This window comes from Centruroides vittatus, unplaced genomic scaffold (assembly GCF_030686945.1).
Source record: "Centruroides vittatus isolate TY-2023 unplaced genomic scaffold, ASM3068694v2 scaffold_2342, whole genome shotgun sequence".
NCBI classification, from domain to species: Eukaryota; Metazoa; Arthropoda; class Arachnida; order Scorpiones; family Buthidae; genus Centruroides; species Centruroides vittatus.
In genome coordinates this window covers 107,467-129,470 of record NW_027122688.1, presented here as the reverse complement: position 1 = coordinate 129,470, position 22,004 = coordinate 107,467, and the positions used below count along the sequence as shown (strand labels likewise).

The window sequence follows — 22,004 nt, the reverse complement described above, 5'->3', positions numbered from 1 at the left end:
TTTGATCCACCGATTTACTTCACGAAAGTGTAATACACTTTGGCAAACGGCTTTGCAAGTGTTAAAGAAGTTATTTAAAGGGAAACGAGCCATGCGTATGTTCCTCTTTATTACCTAGAGAAAAACCAGTTTTTATCGATATACGCCTGCCGTTACGTAAACGGAAGAGAACCTTTATTGCTATTTGTTTCAAATCCAACGTCTCACGACTGTATCTTCATTTCAAACCAGGGTCGCTCGAAGATTAGGTTCAACTAGCACCAATTTCTTCTACGTAATAAAAGGTTTCCAGCTCTGGTTGTAGTTTGTCGTTTTTATTGCGACGCGTCGTTATGGCATCGTCCACAAAAAGGTATGGCTTAGTTGTAGAAACCAAATACGAATTGCCGTTGTAAATTAATTAATAATCGAGTCCGAGTTTTAAACTTTTTATTTGAAATAATTTTGATTGTTTCGAAAGAGTGGAAAAAATTTGTAGCGGTGGCGTAACAGCAACAACCTCTACACCTATTGTATCGCGTTTAAGCAGATCCCGGAAGGATGTAACTTATGGAGAATTTTTCCTATATCGTTATACTTTCCTTTCAATTTAATTCATTTTTATTTGTATGTGGGTGCCGGGAGGTGGACGGAGTCACACCTTCTTTTCTCGGCTCACAGGTCCGTGAGACCGGCCCACGTCAAGATGGCGGTTCGGATGGGTTACGCGTTACGCGTTTCGCGAGCGGAGGAAGTGGATGGGTCCGACGATAGAGCGGCGGTGACGATACCCGATTAAAAGACATAGCCAACGGATAATAACAACAACAACAACAATTTATTTAGGCTAACGTTACAATTACAAAGGAGGCGCGCGACTGTCGCCTAAAGTTCGGATACGCAGAGGGAGAGTTTACACGACTTTGGGGAAGTCATACCTCGTAATCCTTTCGTTTTTGTGACGGGGTTGAGATATCCTCGGGTATCCTTTCGTTAGACGTCGGGACGCGCACACACTAGCCAAGAGACACTACGTAACCGACCCCTTTTCCCGCTCTCGTCGCCCTTTTTATCGTCTCGGTCACGTTTCTCAGTTTCACCAACCAGCATTATTCGAATGTTGTTCCTCATGATTCATGTTTTCTCCGTGGGAACCAAACAATAAAATATTTTATTATTAGCGTGTTGGTTCCGGCGGGTTCGAATTTTTACATGTACAGTACATTCTGTACTGAGTCGCGATTAGATGAAATTTTAGATTTAGAAAGGACTCGAGAATTATACTCCGACAACAATCAAATTATCCACAGAAACAAAGAAAGAAACAATCGTGTACGTTTCACCCCCAGAAAACGGTGAGGATTTGGGAGACGAAGGCCATATTCGATTCGTGGAAAGCGGATTGCTTCTACGAGTATCGTCCGACCAGCCAAAGACGAGATTTTCGACGCCTATTTTTTACATTTAAATGGTCCTTCGTTAAGTTTTGTATTCCTCGTCGCAACTAGTGAAACATGGTAAAGTTTTATCAAAGTCGACCCATTAAAGTTTCAGAACGAACTCGGTCCTATGAGTTTATTGAAGGTGTGCTAGCCACCGTGGAACGTCGCGCGATTGGTGCGATATTGTTTGATCGCGAGTGCTTGTACTACGACCGCGTATCTCGAAAACAAAGCAACCGACCCCCCATTTATATTGCATTTTCGGATTCCCGTGGCAATTAAGGGAAAATTGCAAGGTTTAATCGAAATCGATTGAACAGATTTTGAGAACCAACACAATTCTGTAAGCCACATAGAAGAGGCTTCCGCTAACGCTCCGCCTCGATTAAGTAAACCTTTAACCACCAAAAATTAATAGCATCCATCTCCTTAATACACAAACCTCCCTGCAAAATTTCAGAAATTGCTTGCGCGTGTGTGTATTTGCGTCTCTTTTATTTAATGTCTCAGGATGGGATAAACATTACAAAACCATATTTGGAACAGTTCTTTCTATGTAAGGAGCATTAAATATTATTATTATTAAATTTTCTAGTGTAGAACTCGAGGGGAGGGAAGATACAGGGTTTACGGGTCATATCTCGGATGGAGTAGGATATAAAGAAAATTTTACTCATTACTACCATTTATAAACTTTCCAAGCAGACTGATTTCGGTGTTTACCACCCTACGTACTCTTATTCACCCTGACTGGGGTGGGGTGGAATTCTTCTCTCCCCTATTGGCCTCTCATACATTTCATTAAGTATAAAATTATTTGACTGGTTTTCTCGAGAAAAACTCTTCTAAGTCTAAATTTAGGTTATTTTAAATCCATTCGAAATGGTCGAGCCATCGATAAATGTGGTTTCGCGGTTTGCAATCGATATTGTCACTCAAATGCTTAATTTTGTATCCAATTACATTTAAAATGTTCGCGAATGTATATTTAGAAAATCTGTATTCGACTCGAAACTCTCCATTAAAATATAATTGTAAAATGTTATTTAAATCTGGAATTATTATGTCCTTACGCAGTCTGTGTTAATAATATCTAAAACACCAGCGCCCTAGCCATTCTTCACAATCTATCTCTGCTAGAGTTATCAGCTAAGCCCAGCTGTGTCTACTCTCTCCCATTCATTAGTTATGTTTTTAGTTAGCATTTTGAGTTAAAAGGTATATATTAAAAGCTACTAAGATCGGGAAACTTCTTTTTCTTTCTTTCTTTGGTATTAATAGGGAGACTCTAGCTCAGGGGTGGCCGACAGTTTTTGCCCCCGGGCCGAATTGGAAAGAAAAATTTTTTCACGGACCGAACGAAATATTAAAATTAAATCATGTTAAATACAAATACGCTGACCCGGGTGGCAGGTAAGGTTTTTTCGAACAGAAGTTCCTGACGCATGCGCGTTGTCAATTTACAATGCGAAGAAACGTACAAGCACGTACAAGCAAAAAAACAAATGATCGACAGACAGGCGGCACTGTGTCACACGTCGGCATAAGCAGAGTGACATGGAGGAATGGCAGATGAGTTTCAGTGGGTGTGGGTTCTTTCGTTCTTCAAATAGTGTAAATTTATAAAGGACGAATACAAAAGTTGTAAATCTCTACAATGGAATTTCTTCAAAAATGAAGTATCGCGAATCATCCATTCGACCAATTATTGGAAGTTAAGTAGCTAATATTGAAAAATTAATCGCGGGCCGTATGTTGGCCACCCCTGCTCTAGCGTATTGGCTTTTTTTCCGAAGCACACCGCTTGGAAATTAGGCGAAGCGGTTAGTGCGATGAACAAATCGTTCCAAGATTTCGATCTGTTGGCGAGGAGGAAGGTCGCCATGTGGCCAGTGTATCGGAGCCGGGACGATAGTGAGATCCAAGGTTTAGAGGCGGCCTAACTCTTGGCGGGCCCGTGTGTATTGCGGGCAGACAAGCCGATAATGGACGGATGTTTCTGGCGAGTCACAGTGGGGACAATCTGGCGAGGTGCGCAGGCGTGCCTCGCCAGATTGTCCCACTGAATAGAGGAAGCTGTTCAAAGGGACCGTATCAGTACGAAGTCGAGCCAATAGGGTTTTTGTGTAACGTGACGAGGCGTGATGGTAAATCCAAGAGACAAAAGGTCGAAGATGGTGGCGACCTTTTCTCCGAAGAATGGTGGACCAGGTATCTGTACAATTGCGGATGGTCGATTCCCGCATCTGACGTATAAGATCACGTGCCATAAGAGGTCTCCACCAGGAGCAGGTGAGAATGTCATTACTAGCGGCTTGGTCTGCCGCTTCATTACTATGAATGCCAACGTGGCTAGGGGTCCACCCGATTTTAAGGGGTGTAGGATGAGAGCTGATCGTAGCAGCTAGGTCAATAATAACCGCTGGAAAGGAAACGTTTACGTTGGCGACTGCCTGGAGAACTGATTTGCCATCCGAGACGATGGCCGTCGGAGTGTTAAGACGAATGCTGAAATTAACTGCCCGTTGGATGCCGAGAGCCTCCGCACCGAAGACACTACAGCTCGTATGGAGCGACCAAGTTTTCTTCACCGTTTGAGTCGGGAGAACCACTCTAAAAGCCGTCCGTAGGTATGATTTCGAGGCATCTGCCGCAATGAGAGTCCAACCAAGGCCGTCTAGATGATACAGGCCGTAATAATAGTTGAGTGACGTCATATGCTGGGGCCGTGTTAGTTTATTACGTACTCTATTTTGTTCAAGAGGTATATCTCTTAAATAATACACCATATTTTACTGTGATTGTATATAATTATATTGTTCATTTTAATATTTTAACATTTTATCAATCATAATTATTTAAATAGGTGTTTAAAAAATTATAAAAAATATTATCAATTCGTGCTTATATGTTAAATTTTATTAAAAGTTGAAACTAAATAAATAAAACAATTTTAATCACAGAATATTTAACACGTTAATTATTTACAAAACTGTTTATAATCAATATTAACGTTACTTTTTAAATGTCATTAACCTTCTAACCGGTTTCCTTTCTTTTATCATTTCTAATTTTGCAATAATTATTTATTAATATGCTGGACGTTATTTCGACACAACATTTCATCAATTGAATTCTATCTTTCTTACAACTGCAAATACTATTTTGAAAACAAAATACATTATTTTCAACTAATTTATTCATTACTAAACTTGCTAAAGCTTTTTTTCCCCGTTTTTTGTGCCAAAAATTCACATACGTAATCATTCAGAACGGTCTGAAATATCTGAAAGGTATTTATGCATATTGCAACAACAAACTCCTGTGGCCATTTAAGACCATCTCTGTCAATTATCTTCAGATATTTTGCCAAATCATCATCCGTGCATTCATACTCTAGTAATGAATCACATGCTAGTAATGATTTACATTGTTGACAAGAAGTCGTCTTAATTACTGAATATGCGACATATCCTGCAGTGTAAATGACAACTGACATGTTCTGTTCTGTAATAATAATATCATCAGATTTTTCTATTGCTCCAAGTTCATTTAATATAAATTCTGTAAGTTCATACATTGCTTTAATTGTATGCTGTAATGCTTTTTGAGTTTCTACTGTTAATTTCCCACGTCGATTACTGGGCATTTGAGCAACCCGATGATTATAATTATTCCATACTTGGAGCCATTTAAACGTGTCTTTTAAAAATATGACTTTAAAATCCGAAGTTTCTGTTGTTTGTTCAAAAAATTTGTCTTTTAAAATTTTTCTTTTATGTGGATGTTTAACATTTACTATTTTCCACCATTTGGAGATTATATATAGAGAGTAAGAAGTTTCCATACTGTTTTGTTGATTCTCAAAGCAGCTATATTTTTTTCATCAAATATACTGCAAGCTAGTGCCGCATTCTGTCTCTCTAACTTTGATGGATAAAGCACCTTCTTAGATAATTCTGGAGCTAATTTAACAGTACTACTCTCTTCTTGAAAATGTATTGTTTTTAGGCACTGAAAATTAGCAAAATATATGTCAGGAAGTGAATTATTATAATCAAATAAAACAGAATTTTGTAATGTAGGGAAAACAGATGTTTGCCTATTGTCATGCTGGTTTAACCAGTTGTTTCTGATACATTTTAATAAATGTACTCAATCAAATAATAAAAATATTTTGTCTACTGGTGAATATGAATTCTGAATATTTGTTGTTAACAAACCGTTACAAAATTTTTCAAACATTACACGATTAATTCTATTATTAGTTCTATTATTCTATTATTTAGTTTCTATCATTAGTTTTTGACATACCTTCGATTCGACCACCTTTGTACAATAATTTGGGTTTGACATAAATCTCATCCAATAATAAATTCACGATGCATTCTTCCTTATTTAAAATTTTAGATGAATTGTTACCTATTGTCATGCTGGAAAAAAAGCTTTACAATAGGTAAATTTTAGATGCATTGTACTTACCTGCATTTTTCATGCAGGTTAGTAATATGTGTATTACTTATTCCGGATTGATAATGACCTAAATCCATTACCATTTTTTAAGATAAACAGGATGTGGCAGTATCAATATTGAGATATTTCGAATTAGTCCGTACGCTGCAGGATATGTGAAAAAAAACTTACAAGAAAACATCAGTGTTTCTGATGAGTATTTTGGCCCTTTCATCGTAAGAAGATTTATTTGTTTACAAATAAAACTTAATTTCATTAAAAGACTGGGATTTGGATCAGTTTCTAGACATTCGGTGATCAAAATGGATGCATATTTCAATTTATCACTTATATCTGATTTATATGAATTCAAATGACTTATTAAACAATCAAACTTGCTCCATAGATCACATTCCATGCCATCGCTTAATATCCACTTAAATTTTGATAGAGCAATCGAAATTTCATTTTGCCATATTTCAACAGATAAATCTTCCATAACTTCGATCCCAATAATAATTTTTGGACATTGTGTAACGTCTATTTAAAAAAAAGAAATATATTGTAATGAATCCATTTTAGATGGTATTGTAATCCAATCTTCGAGAATTCTTTTCCTTCCAATTGTTTCTAACTCCTTAAAATTAATCTTATCTGTGGATAACCAATTGTTATACTTTTTTCTTCTCTTTCGAGCAATTCAGTTGATCTTTCTTCTGGATGGCGTCTTTTTGTTGGAAGTATAGTAGATAAGTATGATGGCCGATTTGGAAATTTTGTAGGAAACGATCCTTTTTTAGACAAGGATGTTTACGTCGAATAGTGAGAACGGTACCATCATCACGCACTGCGCTATCTTCTGTAATAATAAACTGATCATCAAAATGATGTATGCAAACTGCAGAATTAGTACTTGGTTCAAAATCTTTTCTATGTGTTGCTTTAATCCATTGTTTACGTCGAACAGGATCTTTGGGAAAACTGAAAACATTAGTGTATTCCTTCTGTGTACCATAATTAGACGTACAACCGGGCACACAACATTTTCGTGGCATCTAAAATTAAAGAAAATAATTTAAATTGCTATTTATAAATATACACATAAAAAATCTGAATAAGTATAAAGTTTTAGTTTTAAATACATAAAATATATAGTACATTTGTATGCAAGATATACAGTATATATGCATTTTATGTTAGAAACTGGTCTTTGTTTTTAAAAATGTTAAATAAATTTAAATGTAATCAATCCGAATTGTCTCTATTGTATACGTTTTTGCACTATGGACGTATGTACAGTAATCAATTACATTTCTATATATACACGTACTGTACAGTACAAAGATTTGGGAACTGTATCTTTACCATTATTTTTCGTTTGACATATGGTATTCTTGGAACGTATTGTTTTATTGTTTTGTTTGTAAGAATTTTTACAAATACAGATTTATGCATCATATTTTCAAAAAAATATAGAAAATATGAGTGATATTGTTTAAATTTTAGAATAGTTTAAACAAGTTTAGTATTATATTGATTATTTGCTTATACATGTATATTTACATGTAAAAATGGTAAATGTATATAGTTCTAAATTCTTATTTCATGAATAAGTTATCTCATTTACTCAACTAGGAAAAATATAAAATAACCAAACTACATTAAATTATCAAAGTACGAACTTTTGGAAAATCATTTACATTGAGAACATCAGTTAGGCTTATCGTTCACGAATAAAAATAACTCATTTTCTTTAAGATTTAATATGTGAACATCAATCTATTGTAATTCAAGTTTAACTTACTTTATTGATTTAATATTAATCCACGGAAATAGTTTACAACTAATAATTTGTTTAACATCTGCATCCAACCACAGCTAATCCGATCACAGATGAAATCTTGTTCTAACGTGTTTCTAACGGATCCGAGGAATGTCGTCACCAAAAGTTTCGGTTTCAAGGTTACGGCCTGTATCATCTACAGTTCTAGTCGGCCTTGGTCCAACCCCGCCAGGTAGTAGATTGTAGTTCATTGAAACGAGCACTCAAAGCTGTCGGAGGTTGGCTGGAAGCATTTGGAAAGTCGTCTACACGAATTCTAGATTCACGGGAACCTTCTGTGTCAATATATATATATATACAGGGTGGGCCAGCGAAAACGAAACGGCAGAGTGTTCGTGTTCGTCCAAGCAAAGCGCTCGGACAGGTCGATTTTACTCTTGAGGGGACATCTTTTGCAATAAAGTTTTTGCGATTCTGAATGCAACAGACAACAAAAAATTTTAAAAACTCATTTATTTTGTATTAACTAAACAAGCATTTATTTTGAAAAAAATGTTTGTTTAGTTAATATTCAGAATCGCAAAAACTTTATTGCAAAAGATGTCCCCTCGAGAGTAAAATCGACTTGTCCGAGCTCTTTGCTTGGACGAACACGAACACTCTGCCGTTTCGTTTTCGCTGGCCCACCCTGATATATATATAGCTGCGCACACAATCGCCACCTTTCGGGAAATAAGAACTTTTCCCATAGTTCTTTGAGTGTTCTGTTCCCGTTTTTTTCCTTCACCAGAAGTGCCAGAATTGACTCGTTGATATTGTTCTGTGCGTGCACCTCGAGTGAGCCGTGGCGATTTTTAATTTTGATTGATTCGAATCGTCTTTCATTATAACAGAAATTCCACCTGCCAACCCGTTCTTCACTCTTGATAAGAGTTCGCCGCGAAATGACGTCGATTTCTGTACGTAACGAAGTGGGGCAATGGCGAAATTTGCTCGAAAACAACAGTGAAATGTTTCCTTTTCCCACTCTCGCTCGACGTAACCAGGCATGCGGGTTCTGAGAGGTTTTCGTACCCAGAGCTAAAACGGAACGTTATAAAATCTTTTATTAAGGTAGGAAGGTTTACACTTTTCACAGTAAGTAGGTAGCGAAGCTTAAAATATTATTTAGAATATTGAAACATAACGGAGAGTAAAAATCGATTTGACACATTAAGCGTGTGTGGAAATCGATTTTGCTGTTACCGAAATGAAAACCGGCCAAGAGTGTAGCGCCGCCATGTCTCGAAATGTTTGTCGGCTGAAAATATGTCAAACTGCAATTTGGCACGGAAAACTGGGTTAAAGCGCCGAAGAATACGTAAGTGAAAGGGTTTGAAAGTCCAAGGTTGCTGTATTTATGACAGTCTGTATGATAGTGATAAAATATTTAAAAAATAATTATTTTTTAAATATTTTATTTACATTTTTCCTATATTTTTATATACGTCGTGAGGTTTAGAATATTACTTATATTTGGATATATTTGGTGGTTATAAATGGAAATTTTTTAAAATTTATTTGTCGTACAATAGTAATTTGATAAGTGTTTAGCAACAATCTTATCGGTGTTTCTTTCATATTTATTACAGTAAAGAGAGTCAAATTAAATCTAGTAGGTGCTGAGGTTTATGTAGAAATAAATGGGAAGCGATAATTGAATAAAAGAAACTGCGTGGTAACGGCTGCAAAGAAATAGAACGTTGTAAGGTAACGTTATTGTTTTAATTAGGTTAGTTATTTACCATAACATTCTTTCATTTTTAATGAAACGATGGTTCAATTGTAGTTTTTGTATTTCAATAGAAAACAATAGTTTATTATCGATACATTTACACCAATTAAAACACATTTTAAACACTCGTCCTTCGCGTGTATGGCTTATTTAAGGTGTTGCATTTTGCTTTTATATATACAGTATTTGACTTATACTGTAAATTAAATCTTATTAGCGAGCTATAAATATTTTATATATTTAATTATCGTATATGAATAGACATTGTATTACAATAATAGCGCATGGCATATATATACGCGATTATTATGATCTAATCGTTACTGATGTCGCATTTGTGAAGTGTACTCTAGAATTAGATAGCAATATCTTAAAGATAAGAGGAAAGGATATGAAATTATTAATAATAGATTTCAGTGTTTTGCGATTTTATACTAGAATATATTTTTGCTGTATGTTAATTAATTTATTTATTTTTATAATTTTATTAATGTCAGCTTTTGCATCTTTTATTTACATTATTACTAGTTATTTATAAAATTTATATTTTTCAAAACATTTTCGTATAACTTATAAAACACAACTTTTGTGTGCAATTTACGAGTATAATATTGTTTGACGCGACATTTTATATTTTATCGTTTCTGTTTTATCCTTTCCTCTTAAATATTCCGTTGTACTTGATCTAAAATTATTCTAACGTTTAATCATTATTTATTTTTATGTCTATCTTTATTTTATTTATATCTTATTGCATTGTAATTTTAAAAACTATCCCCTCAAATTGTATTCCGTGGCCAGAGCCTTCAGTATGAAGAAGTTGGAATTTTTTCTCGAATCGAGAAAAAACTTACGAGTCCGTAGTGGTTCCTACTCTTAGAGATTAATTTTATGTTTACTAACAGAAAATAAAATTCTTCGGGCTGTATTTTATTTTTAAAGAAATATTCCAAGTGTTGTATTCATTCAGAAAAAAACAAGGCCTTACAATACATTTGCTCTTCTCTTCTTAAATGATGCCGGTAGTATCGAAGTCTAAACTTCCTGAAACGGTTATCTTGCCTGTAGGAATGCCTAGACGTGATGAAAAAGATCTCAAACTTATACAATTGTTAGAAATTTCATGAATAATTGTAAGTATCTGTCTTGTCGATAACTGTGATGGCTTTCCGTTGATATTTTTGATACTTATTTATCACATATTATCACCATTATATTTATCATAAAACTGTCAGCTATCTGCCGAAATGTTTGACAATTTCTCTTCTTGCCTTTCCTCCGGCTTTTACGAGAAACCATTGTATGTCGATAAATAATTTTTCACTTGTTTCATAATTTTTTACAGGGCAACGAAATAAAAATCTAAACTCATTTCGTTGAATAAACACACGATTTTAACATTTTTCCAATTATCACAGCCTTTGTAATTATGACATACACCTTAGCAGAAGAGCCCACTTTACCTCGGATCATATACAAGATGTCAACCGCTCCTGGCTAGAAGCCAATACAAAATTTATTGCAATATCTATATAATTTCCTATTCAACACACGCCACGTTTAAAAATAAGCAGTATAAAACAATAAATAAAATTAGCTTACTCCACATCGAGACGTCACAGAATTGTGTCACCTCATTACGAATTATTATTATTTTTTGGTAACTCTCACCATATTTAAAACTTAATGTATCAAAGTTTAGAATTCAATTATCAGCTGTTAAATAAAATTATTGATTTAAATTAAAAAAATTGATTTCGCGTATATTCCTAAATAATTTCTGATGTAAATCGTAACTAAACAATTACTACTTTTATTTGCGAAAATTAAAATATGTGCCATATAATATATTACGTTGCAATTTAAAAAAACTGTAGACTTATAAATTCTTACTGTCGTTTGTCTGTCCGTCAATCCTTTCTTAAGCTCGAGAGCGGAGATAGATGATTGGCAGGACTCTGTTGCTGACAGCAAAAGTATGATGTACAGGGGCAAGACACTATTACAGCAATTTTAAATTGAGACCATAACATATATTTTAAATTAAATAAATTAAAAGTATGATTAGACATTGCAGCCTGACGTTGTGACGACGTCAGAATAATTTTTCTTTATTAATCGGGATTTGAATAAAATGCTATAAAAATATAAATAAATTAGAATATTTTTATATTATTAGAAAAATTGGATCTATTATGAGCTTTTTATGAAGGATTTCGAGGAATTTTCCTGTTTTCGGCTAGTCGGTATGAATATGTAAATAAGTTATAAATATAACTTTTGCTTTTTAAAATTAATTCGAAATGAATCATCAATAATTAAGTTGAAAATTTTTGAAATGCTTCCGACGCAAACTTTTTTTTACATATTTTTCAGGTCGAAGATGAAAGTAGGATTCGCGTACAAACTTTTAAGTAAAAAGTTCGAAAAACACGGAAGAAGAATCAGCAGATTCGTCTTTTGGTTCTTAGTAGGACCAATTTTCTTCACCTTTCTATTAGCCACGGGATTTCAGAAACTAAAAATAGACAACAGCGAAAACATCTTCATCACTTCTAACGGTGTCGTCGGGAAATATCGATGGCAGCTGAGGAAGTGGTTTCCCATGGACACTTCGTCCGATTTTCAACCCGGAAGATCCGTCGACACGTATTTATACGCCACCGTTATAGTCGAGACGAGAGACAAAGGATCCGTTCTTCGATCATCCGTCTTCCAAGAAATAATTACATTAGACGAGAATATACGTAATTTCACCGTTTCCGATAAAGGTCGATGGAAGTACGAAGATTTGTGTGCTAAGAATAATGGAAAATGCTGGCAGAATAGCATTCTTCTTCTCGAAAGTAAAATTGCGCAGATCGAAAACGGAAAGTTTCCATTGAAATATCCTGTAAATAGGAGTAGTAAGAAAAATTACAACGTACTTTCTCTAGGAGGAATCACTGTTAATGATAAAAATGAAATAACCTTCGCTCGGGCCCTAAGATTAATTTATTTTCTAAATGATGCGGACGAGAGGATGGAAAGTCTGAGCAAAAAATGGGAGAAAGTTTTCGTCGACGGTGTTAGTGCATTTAAATTCGAGAAGGTAAATGTAGTCAAAGATATCTCTAGTTCGTTTGAAGAATCCCTAATCGACGTTTTCAAGATTACGAAAGTCTATCTTCCGTTATCCATGTTTTGCATGCTAGTTTACACTATTTCGGTCAATCTGTCGCCGGATTTTCTCAGAAGTAAACCCTGGGTAGGGATCATGTCGTCGTTAGCTACTGGCATGAGTGTAATTTCTGGATTTGGTTTATTAATGTATTGTGGATTGAAATTTTCTTCCAGTCTTACTCTGGTTCCATTTCTTGTGTTAGGTAAGTCTTTTTTTCTAAAATTTTTAATGTATTCGAAAAATTTGATATAATTACTTTGATCACATTGAAACACATTACAGTAAAACCTCGGTTGTACGATTTATATGGCACGTCCTAGCTAAGTTTCGTATACGAAATTTAGCTGGGATGTGCCGAATCTAATTTGATTTTCTTTCGTTAATTCATTTCTGACCAATTCCACTCGTTCGTAATGTAAATTTTAAGTCAGAAATCATTTAACTGTCGATAACAAATTAATATTAATTAACAGTAATTTTAAAACGGTTTACATTCTCCCATGTGTTTTCCTCCACATTTACACAGATGAAAATTGCTTCGCGAAAGCGGCAATACGAAACTGCGGCCGAAAAATTATCTATTATTAGGAGAATAAAAAGCCAAATACATCCGCTTTTTAAATGTGAATTCATTGTTTCGTCTAGTTCGTCCGTGAAGAAAGGCAACTTCTAGTTTCCTATTATTTCAGACGGTCCTTTACAGGGTAAAACGTGCAACGGAGGTTTTACGTAAATTATATTTTCAAAAATTAATTACAAGAATAAGAAATTTTTAAATTAAGACTCAAGAGATGTTAGTAATAAAAGTTTTTCTAGTTAAAGAAATTGTATAAATATTTAAGGTGTAACTCCTTTACTTTTAGAGGAGGAGAAAATGGATCTCGAATAATCAACTTAATTTTGAGTGACCTCAAATTGTGTTATTTTTATTACCAAAGTACGAAAAAACTTATTATTTTTTCATTGATTTCTCCATACAGTGCGTCAACTTGTCAACCACAATAGGAACGACGACAAAGAAAATTACCTTAGACACCTTAGAAGCACCTTGGATACATTTATTATAATTAATTTTGTAAAGAGATTAACAATTAAAGAACGTCCCACTACGATTCGTACTTTAATGTGTCCCATATTTTTGGATCATGTGTTTCAATTTTCCGAATTCCTTTATCTCTAAAATAATGGTTACCAAATTGTATTGAAAGGGCATGCCCCGAATTAAAAAATATCTTCTTTCTATTCAAACGTCTAATATCCTTTTCCGAACAATGTATACCCCATTCATAGTTTTTTGTCTGGTAGGCTTATCTTAAAGTTCCATAAATTAAAAATAGCTAAAGAAAGCTGTCAATTTGTTTTCGGGGATTGCTCCATAATTATCGATTTTTAATTATTAATTTTTTATTTAAAGCTCTAAAAATCGCATTTAATTTATTAATACAGTATTAATATGTTGTCGATAGAAAAAAATACAAAACGATGTCAGTAAGAAGCTAGAAATGTACACCATGAATAAAAATACAGTAGTTATTTTCATTTTCATATTTTTTCGCTAGTGTTGTAGATAATGCAGGGAAAAATGGTTAACAGAAAATCAATACAATTTTATTCATAATCTATACGAAAAAAATCCAGCAACGAGTCGCTTAACTTTCCGGCAACACTTGGTGTCGCCATCTGTTACTATATTTTATTATTAAATATTTTAATATATATATATATATATATATTAAAATATTAAGTAAAAATAATAATATATATATATATATTTTTACTATAAAAAGGCAAATAGCTTAATTTCGAAAGTAGGATTGGATTTTATATTAAAAAATTGTAAATGCTAATAACCAGTAAAATTGTCATTAAGTCCGACCTCTTTCGAAATATGACACGCGTATTCCACCTCTATTTCCCCACCCTGTGATTATTAACCACCGAAATTTAATAGCATCAATCCCCCTAGCAAACAACGATTCCTGCAAAATTTCAGAAATTATCGATAAAAGACAAAGGAGTTAAGTTTCAAATAGGGTGAACAAAATCGTGCCCCACACACATCTATACATACAGAACCCGCTCCAATTGTTTCCCCATTTTTCGATATTTCAAGGTGTCCTGAGTCTAAAAATGTAAAAATCTTGGGGGGTCATTTTTGACGAATTTTGTTTTCATTTAATCTTTAATAAATATAAGAATCCGATTTTCGACTTTGAAAAGTGGAAAAACTTTTGAGAAATAAAAACTTTCCATTAGAACCATCACCGACAGAAATCTGGTATGAAAGAAATATGTGGACGTACTACAATACGTCACATTGCCACACTGTATATATCTAGGGACGTAGCCACGTGTTCTGCCCTCTGTTATCAAATTTTATTAACAAACTGTAATTTTTCGCTAATCTTTTGCTAATTGCTAAAATTGTTTGCGCACTCTAAAATAATGTATTGTCATCGGCAATACACATGTTTGCAACTTTCAACTAGATCGGGAATTGGGAAGTGGGTGATAATTGAGTTATTTATTTGGACAAACAGCGTAAATTAATAAAATGCATATAAAAGATTATTTAATTTTTGTTTATTTCTGTCAAAGAAAGCACTAAAAATGTGTGCAGAGCGAGCCGATTTCACGTAACTATTTTTTACACTTAAACGTTCAAACCTGATTGAGAATAAAGCTGAAAAGTTCAGGGCATTCATCTTCATTATATTCTTCAAAATGACAATCGGATGAAATAACTGTCTATTCTTCATCGTCTGATGACGGCCATTGCAACTCACAAGTTTTTTCATCTTTTCTGTTTATAGACTCTGTTTATTAATCCACTGTGTGCAAGAAATTGTTAATACTAAATTTTTTTTTAATTAACCGTTTTTTGCGTGGGATAATCTCTCAACTTTGTAATAGTTTAATGCTATAATTATAATTGCACGTTTAAAATGGTATTAGAGTGGTTGAATGGTTCCGAAATATATATAATTATTATCGAAAATAAATATAAAAAATAAATAAACGAACTGAATGCTGTATGATGAATTAATGTTATATTAAAATTGACGAGGAATATATTAGAAATCGAACAGAAGTGAGACAATGAAAACGACAATAATTGTAATGTAATAGGTTCATTTTCTTTGTTCCTAGGTATTGGGATGGATGACACGTTCATCATGCTGTATGCGTGGAAGAAAAGTGAAAAAACAAAGACTTTGCCGGAGAAAATGGCGGAAACGTTCTCCGAAACGGGTGTCTCCATCACCATCACATCCCTAACTAACATCGCTTCCTTTGCAGTAGGAATTATATTCTCGTCTATCCCGATGTATAGACACTTCTGTATCTTCATGGCAACGTGTTTGATCTTTGACTATATATATCAAATCACGTTTATGGGTGCTATTTTCGTTTATTGTGGAAAGGCAGAAGAAAGGAATTTACATTCCCTAGTATTTGTTCCACTGAAGAAATTCTCTTCTTCAGGTAAAATAGAAATACTTTCTAAAACTTTTATTTCTAATTTACGTATTTACTTTCTCTTATCTTAATCCTTTAATTATTATGAGTATTGTATGACTCTTCCATTGTATATTCTTGTTATACCTTCTACAGAAAAATTCTACAGAAATTTATTTACACTTTCTCCAATAGACATCATTAATACTTTTACTTGCAGGTCGAAAGGGCTTTTTGAAAAAAATATTTTGCTACGTTAGCTCTGAAACGATTGAAAACAGAAGTAATTGTCAGTGTATTAGTAATATCGTGATAAATTTCACTAGAATGTTGACAAAGAATTTTGCAAAAATATCTGTAGTGATATTTTACTTCGTGTATTTAGGATTTTCAATTTGGGGCGTTACTAAAATTTCCTATAATGCCACTCTAAATCTAAATGTCATTGGAGGTTCATACCGACATCATTATTACGAGTTACAGAAGCAATATTATTATCAATATCAACACAGGTTACAGTTTATCATTCTAGAGAAGCTGGATTACGCCGATCCTCTCGTCCAACAGAAAGTCGAAGAAACGATGCAAACATTGGAAGCCGATCCTCTGATTGGTGGATCGCTAATGACGGAATCCTGGTTGAGGTCTTACCTCCGCTTTGTTTCGGATAAGAGAACAGCATCGTTGATTTCTTCATATAATTTAACAAATACTAAAGACTTTTTATTCGTTCTGCAGAATCATTTTCTTCGCATCCCTCGGGCGAAAAGATTTAAAAACGACGTTTCTTTCGAAGAAAACAATACAAATATAATCAGCTCTCGCTTCCTGCTTCAAACGAACATCTCCGGAGATGACAACCATTTTTACCGTCAGCTAGTGCAATTAAGGAAGAAAGTAGACCAAGCACCCTTCGACGCAATTATATACCATCCGTTATTTTTTTATTTTGATCTCGTCGATGCAATTCCTGCCACAGCTACTCAAACATTGTTTATTGTTTCGGTGACGGTGTTTCTCATATGCGCCATTTTGTTGCCAAACGTCACTTCTATAGTGTGTGTGTTATTTGACGTTCTTTCGGTAGGAATAGGTGTTTTAGGTTTCATGTCATTCTGCGACATTCATCTGGGTTTAAACTCTATTACAATGTTCATTGTTGTTATTGGATTTTCTGTAGATTATGCGGCACACGTCGCGTGTGCTTACGTGTCTTCGCGCGACACCGATCCTAACCGTCGTTTAATTAGAGCTATATCTATGACGGGGATACCAATCATTCAGGGTTGCCTAACAACTGTTTTAGCCGTAATATTTAATATATTTTTACCTTTATTAGAATCGAGACAATCGGTAATCATCATATGTATTTCTTGTGTAATATCGGTCTTGCACGGAATATTATTTGTTCCTGTCGCCATGTGTCTTTTAAACTCATTATGTGAAAGAGTATGTAAAAAAGAAAAACAGGACAAAGATAAGAAAGTGAACGATATTCTCTTAAAACCAGAAACTTAGTCGAATGAAATTATAAATTTGACAATACGAGAGATAGATATTAATGATACGTTAAACATACTGTAAATATGTTTAGTATATACGATGAAATCACACCGTGAATATATTTAATAAGTGTACAGCACGAAGTATTGATTCATTTATCTTACATGTAATATATCTTTTCTTTGTTAATGTCATATAGTCAAAACGAATAAATATGTAGTCTATACATATAATAGTTTGCACTCACAGACATTTATTAAAAATAAGTTTATTAAGTTAAAAACTAACGTTTAATATTACTTTTCTTTATTATAATATGCTCTAATCTGTTTAATGCAATTATTAAGTTAAGTGTTTCAATTATTTCAGTAAGAAGAAGATGCGAGCGTGCCTAGTTTATTTACGCTGTGAATATAATACTCGGAAAACTGTGATCTAAAATTACCCGCAACGGACTGATCGATCTTACCTTAAATGGAGCAGTCCATCCTTCCTGACAGTTCGTCAGGAGGTTGGTACTCCAACTTTATTCACGACCTTGCTTCGCATCTTGCTTTGCAAGGGTTTAAATACATACATGCGGACGTAGCCGCTATATAATTATCCCGACATTGTTATCTATTTTATAATTTATTTGTATCCGGATAATGTTGATGAGTTCGAAAGTTCACTCGTGTTAGAATGTTTGTTAAGTTATTGAGTAGTGACAGTTTGTCTTTTCCTTGTCTAAGCTCCTATGAACTCCCCTAACACTTTGTGCACAATACTCACTTCGGTATTAAGAGGATTCTTATGTCTTATTGTGTTGTTCCATGGTATTAGTGTGTATTTCTTCTTCCTCCCCGTTGTGTTTTATCGCTGTTTTCCTGTCCTCCGTTTCGTTGTATTCTATCCTTTCTCATCGTGCCATTCTGTCGTTCCCGTTGACATATTCTGTAGCACGTTCCCAATACTTACTTTAGTGAGGATAGGGGTTTCCCGTCTTTATCGTTGTGTGCTATCATAGTATTCTGTGATTATTCCTCCTAGTTGTTGTGTTATATCTTTCTGCTGACGTTGTATTCTATCATGGAGTTTTATTGGTATTTTCCCTTCGTTGTTAATCTTGTAAATGTACTTGCAGTTAATGTTTCGTATGAAACCATTTCTTGTTTCGGCGCGTTTTCTCAGAACGCACTGGTTGAGTTCTTACATGTATTCCATTATATATTAGTTATCGGTTATTATGGTTATAGAAACAATAATAATATTAATTGTTTTATAATACAGTGGAGGGTGTATCACTATAATCTATGGTCGGTGTAAAGGTCGCTTTTAGCGTCCTGAGTCGAAAAGCCGCACGACAGGATAATTAGTCCCACCTGGAGCTGGGGCCATAAACGGCCGGAAGGATCAAAGGAGTAGCGTCTCCGCTTAAGGGTCATGTGTTGGCCACGTGCCGGCCGGCTTGGGAAAAAAAAAATGTAAATAAAGCACGGACGCAAATGTAAGCTACGTCGGCGGGAAATAGGGCGGACGTCTTTGAAAGCTCTAAGAAAGGGAAGGAACTGATTGGTCGCAGGAGGTAGTAGCGGGATCCCTTAAATTGGTAGGGTGGCGAGAGAAACGGGGAGAAAGGGCGAGAGACCGGATACGTGGTGATCTCTGACACTAGGTAAGCCTTTGAGGTGTATAGAGAGAGCGTTCTCCTCTTGGAAAGTCCTCCGGAAAAAGGTTAGTGTAGAGACGGACGGCCACGCTGTTGAGCCATCTCCGGAAAAGCGACTTGAGTTCCCCGGACAGACAAGCCGACGTGCGACATCACAGCTTTGTTACATTAGCGTATGTAATGTTGTTGAACATTGTACAGACTTTGTAAATATTTGTAGTGTAAATAAACTGTATATAACTACTTGTTGAGTGTGGAGGTGTAGCTTTCCTCGAACCATTTAACGGACATTCTCGAGTCGTAAAGAACAACTCGAGACGGAACATTCGTAAAGATCTCGTGACGGATAATAAGGATCTTCACTGTCGGCTACGAAAGTTTATTTCACAAACTATTCCAATAGTTGATAGGAATATGTTAGATAAGGCACCTATGTGGTGCAGGTGGTTTTGATGATTTAATTTACTTAAGTGAGCAGTGCAGAGTATATCACTATAGTCTAAAGTCTGCTACGAAATATATTAGCACCGTCTCATACTATTGATGTCGAAGAGGTGAACAATTTGGCATTTATGTCGTTCAAATGATTTAGTTATGTACATTTGCGGAAAGTATCCTAGGCAATTTGAATTAGTGTAGAAATCACCTACGTGTTACGGTAGAGAGGCGAAAGTCCCATTGCAGATTTTATGTATTTCACCGAACTTTTGGACCTATTTTATATATAGAGTTCGGCAATCCCGAGGAAAACACTGAGAATTAACTTATAAAAAGGATGGAGGTGAAATGGAATGTCCTAAACTCGGCATTGAATGTGAACACTAAAGACCCGTTACCAATTTGTACTACCCTAACTGCTACAACAGAAACATTCACAGACTGTATTCATCCCTTAGGAAGAGCTAGTTTTTATCGAGATAATTTCGATTATAGAGGTTTCCCAGCATAAATTAGCTAACTGTTATTTACTTATGTGAATATATTTTTTTTCTATATTCTATTTTTATAGCTTATTTTAATAAATTCATTAAAATGATGGTAGATACGCTCATTATTGATCAAGATTCGTTTTCGTACTGGCCATTGATATCCTTCTTTATTGCATATCGGCATTAGATTATGTCTTGGTAATTCATATCTGATACAGTCCGTTAGTATGTGTGTTGGGGTTTCCTCAGTTCCGCAGTTTTCGCAAAGACCGTCACTCCCATGATTAAATCTTCTGATCGATCTATAAGAATCCATTTTATTCCTCCCGAAACGTGATAATAAGTACGATCGGTGTCTATTGTTTTGTCAAATATTATTGTGATCGTAGGGCCGGTATCTCTTTGATACCGCATCAGGATGACACCACTGTATCCTTAGATTGATACAGAAAATCAATTGCGCGAGCGGTTACGTATGGGTTAGACCCGGAATGAAGCAAGTGGAGAGGATGACGGAAGGAACGCACTCGGAGATTTTTATATATCTAAATATACCCGTTTATTTTCCCATATATCCAATTAGATACAAAACGGTTACTTTACAGAGAGAGTGATAAGATACATAACTCACGATCGCGAGCGTAAATTCTACGCAGATTAGAGAGAGAGCTTACAGATATTCGCGAGTAGGATAAATACCTTAGGATATATGCTGATCGTATCGACGAACGTCTGATAGATGAAATAATATCTTCGATTCTAGATTTCAGTCTAAATGTAGATTAATCCAATTGTCCTAAATTCCAATGCAATTGTACGCTAGTCCGAGGAGGATGAAGAGTGGAGGAGGAGCTTGACGACGATGGGTAAATCCGAACAGGGACACACACACAGTCGAGTGACAACTTCTGCTGTCTTACTCATCGTACACCCTTTTTATATGGAGAGGTGTTTTGCAGGCCCTTCCTTGATTTCGTCAGAGGAGATGATCTTCTCGGACCAATAAAGTGATGGGTGACATAGTCGTGACACAGAAATTTGACTCGTCTCAACAAGGAACTCAACTCGTGGGAATCGAGTTTAAACCGATCTTATCAGAAAGTTTTATCAGTTGATTTCCCATTAACTAACCTTTTTGGTCTACTTCGTTCCGTTTTTGTATAAAATGTAGTTAAATATTTTGATTAAGATTATATAAAGATGATATTAAAAGATTATAAAATTATATAAAGATGTTAAATTTCACAATATAAAGATCCTGATCTTCACATCATTTTATTTTTAATAAATATTACTTTATATCCAGTCTTGCTTGAGATGTGATTTATTCGTATAACGGGTTAAGTTACATTATTGCAATTTATCCACGATAATAAATCACAATTCTGTTAGCGCTCTGAGTAACAAGTTTTCATTTAATGCCCGCAGAATCTCTCCCAGAATATCAGGGACGGCTGCCAGACAGATATTGAGTTTAAAAAAATTGTAATGAAAGAACAGAGGAATAAATCGAAAAATACGGCACATCATTTTAAAGAATAGATGTGAATACAACATAAAAAATGTCCTAAAAGTTTGCAAATTTCATTATTTACTTATGTCACAATTACCACAATTTTTTCATCTCTTCAAGAATACGGTATCGTCAGGCGCCATCTTACTTTAATTAAGCACTTAGCCAAGTTATTACAAGATTTCAAAATATCAAAATAAATATTGAATTGAATCGCCTTGCACCTGTGTCAACCATCGCGTAGTGTGTTTCATCATCGCATTCTTCTCGTCCCGAGCGAGATGTAGGGAAGACTGGCGTCAATTGTACAGGTGCCACGTTTTGCGTTATTGTTTTAAACACTTAACACCACGAGGCGG

The 22,004-nt window shown here is 34.8% G+C and overlaps 1 protein-coding gene across 4 annotated transcripts; it reads left to right on the top strand.

The window, feature by feature from the left end:
* On the top strand, window positions 1-17,597 carry LOC136987501 (patched domain-containing protein 3-like). 4 transcript variants are annotated; one of them, XM_067285234.1, is made up of 4 exons: window positions 1-352; window positions 11,807-12,795; window positions 15,744-16,079; window positions 16,273-17,597. In XM_067285234.1, the coding sequence occupies exons 1-4, from the start codon at window positions 333-335 to the stop codon at window positions 17,568-17,570; spliced, it is 2,643 nt and encodes an 880-aa protein (XP_067141335.1). In that variant the 5' UTR covers window positions 1-332; the 3' UTR covers window positions 17,571-17,597. The 4 variants fall into 4 exon arrangements, with proteins under 4 accessions (XP_067141335.1, XP_067141338.1, XP_067141336.1 ...); XM_067285237.1 differs by lacking the exon at window positions 1-352 and adding an exon at window positions 8,675-8,748; XM_067285235.1 differs by lacking the exon at window positions 1-352 and adding an exon at window positions 8,678-8,769.
* The last annotated feature ends 4,407 nt before the right edge of the window (window positions 17,598-22,004 follow it).

Bases quoted from the DNA above. Each gene is read 5' to 3' on its own strand.
- LOC136987501 (XM_067285234.1), top strand. From the start codon at position 333: ATGGCATCGTCCACAAAAAG. The intron at 353-11,806 runs GTATGGCTTAGT...CATATTTTTCAG, and splicing joins ATGGCATCGTCCACAAAAAG to GTCGAAGATGAAAGTAGGAT. The intron at 16,080-16,272 runs GTAAAATAGAAA...TTTTACTTGCAG, and splicing joins GAAGAAATTCTCTTCTTCAG to GTCGAAAGGGCTTTTTGAAA.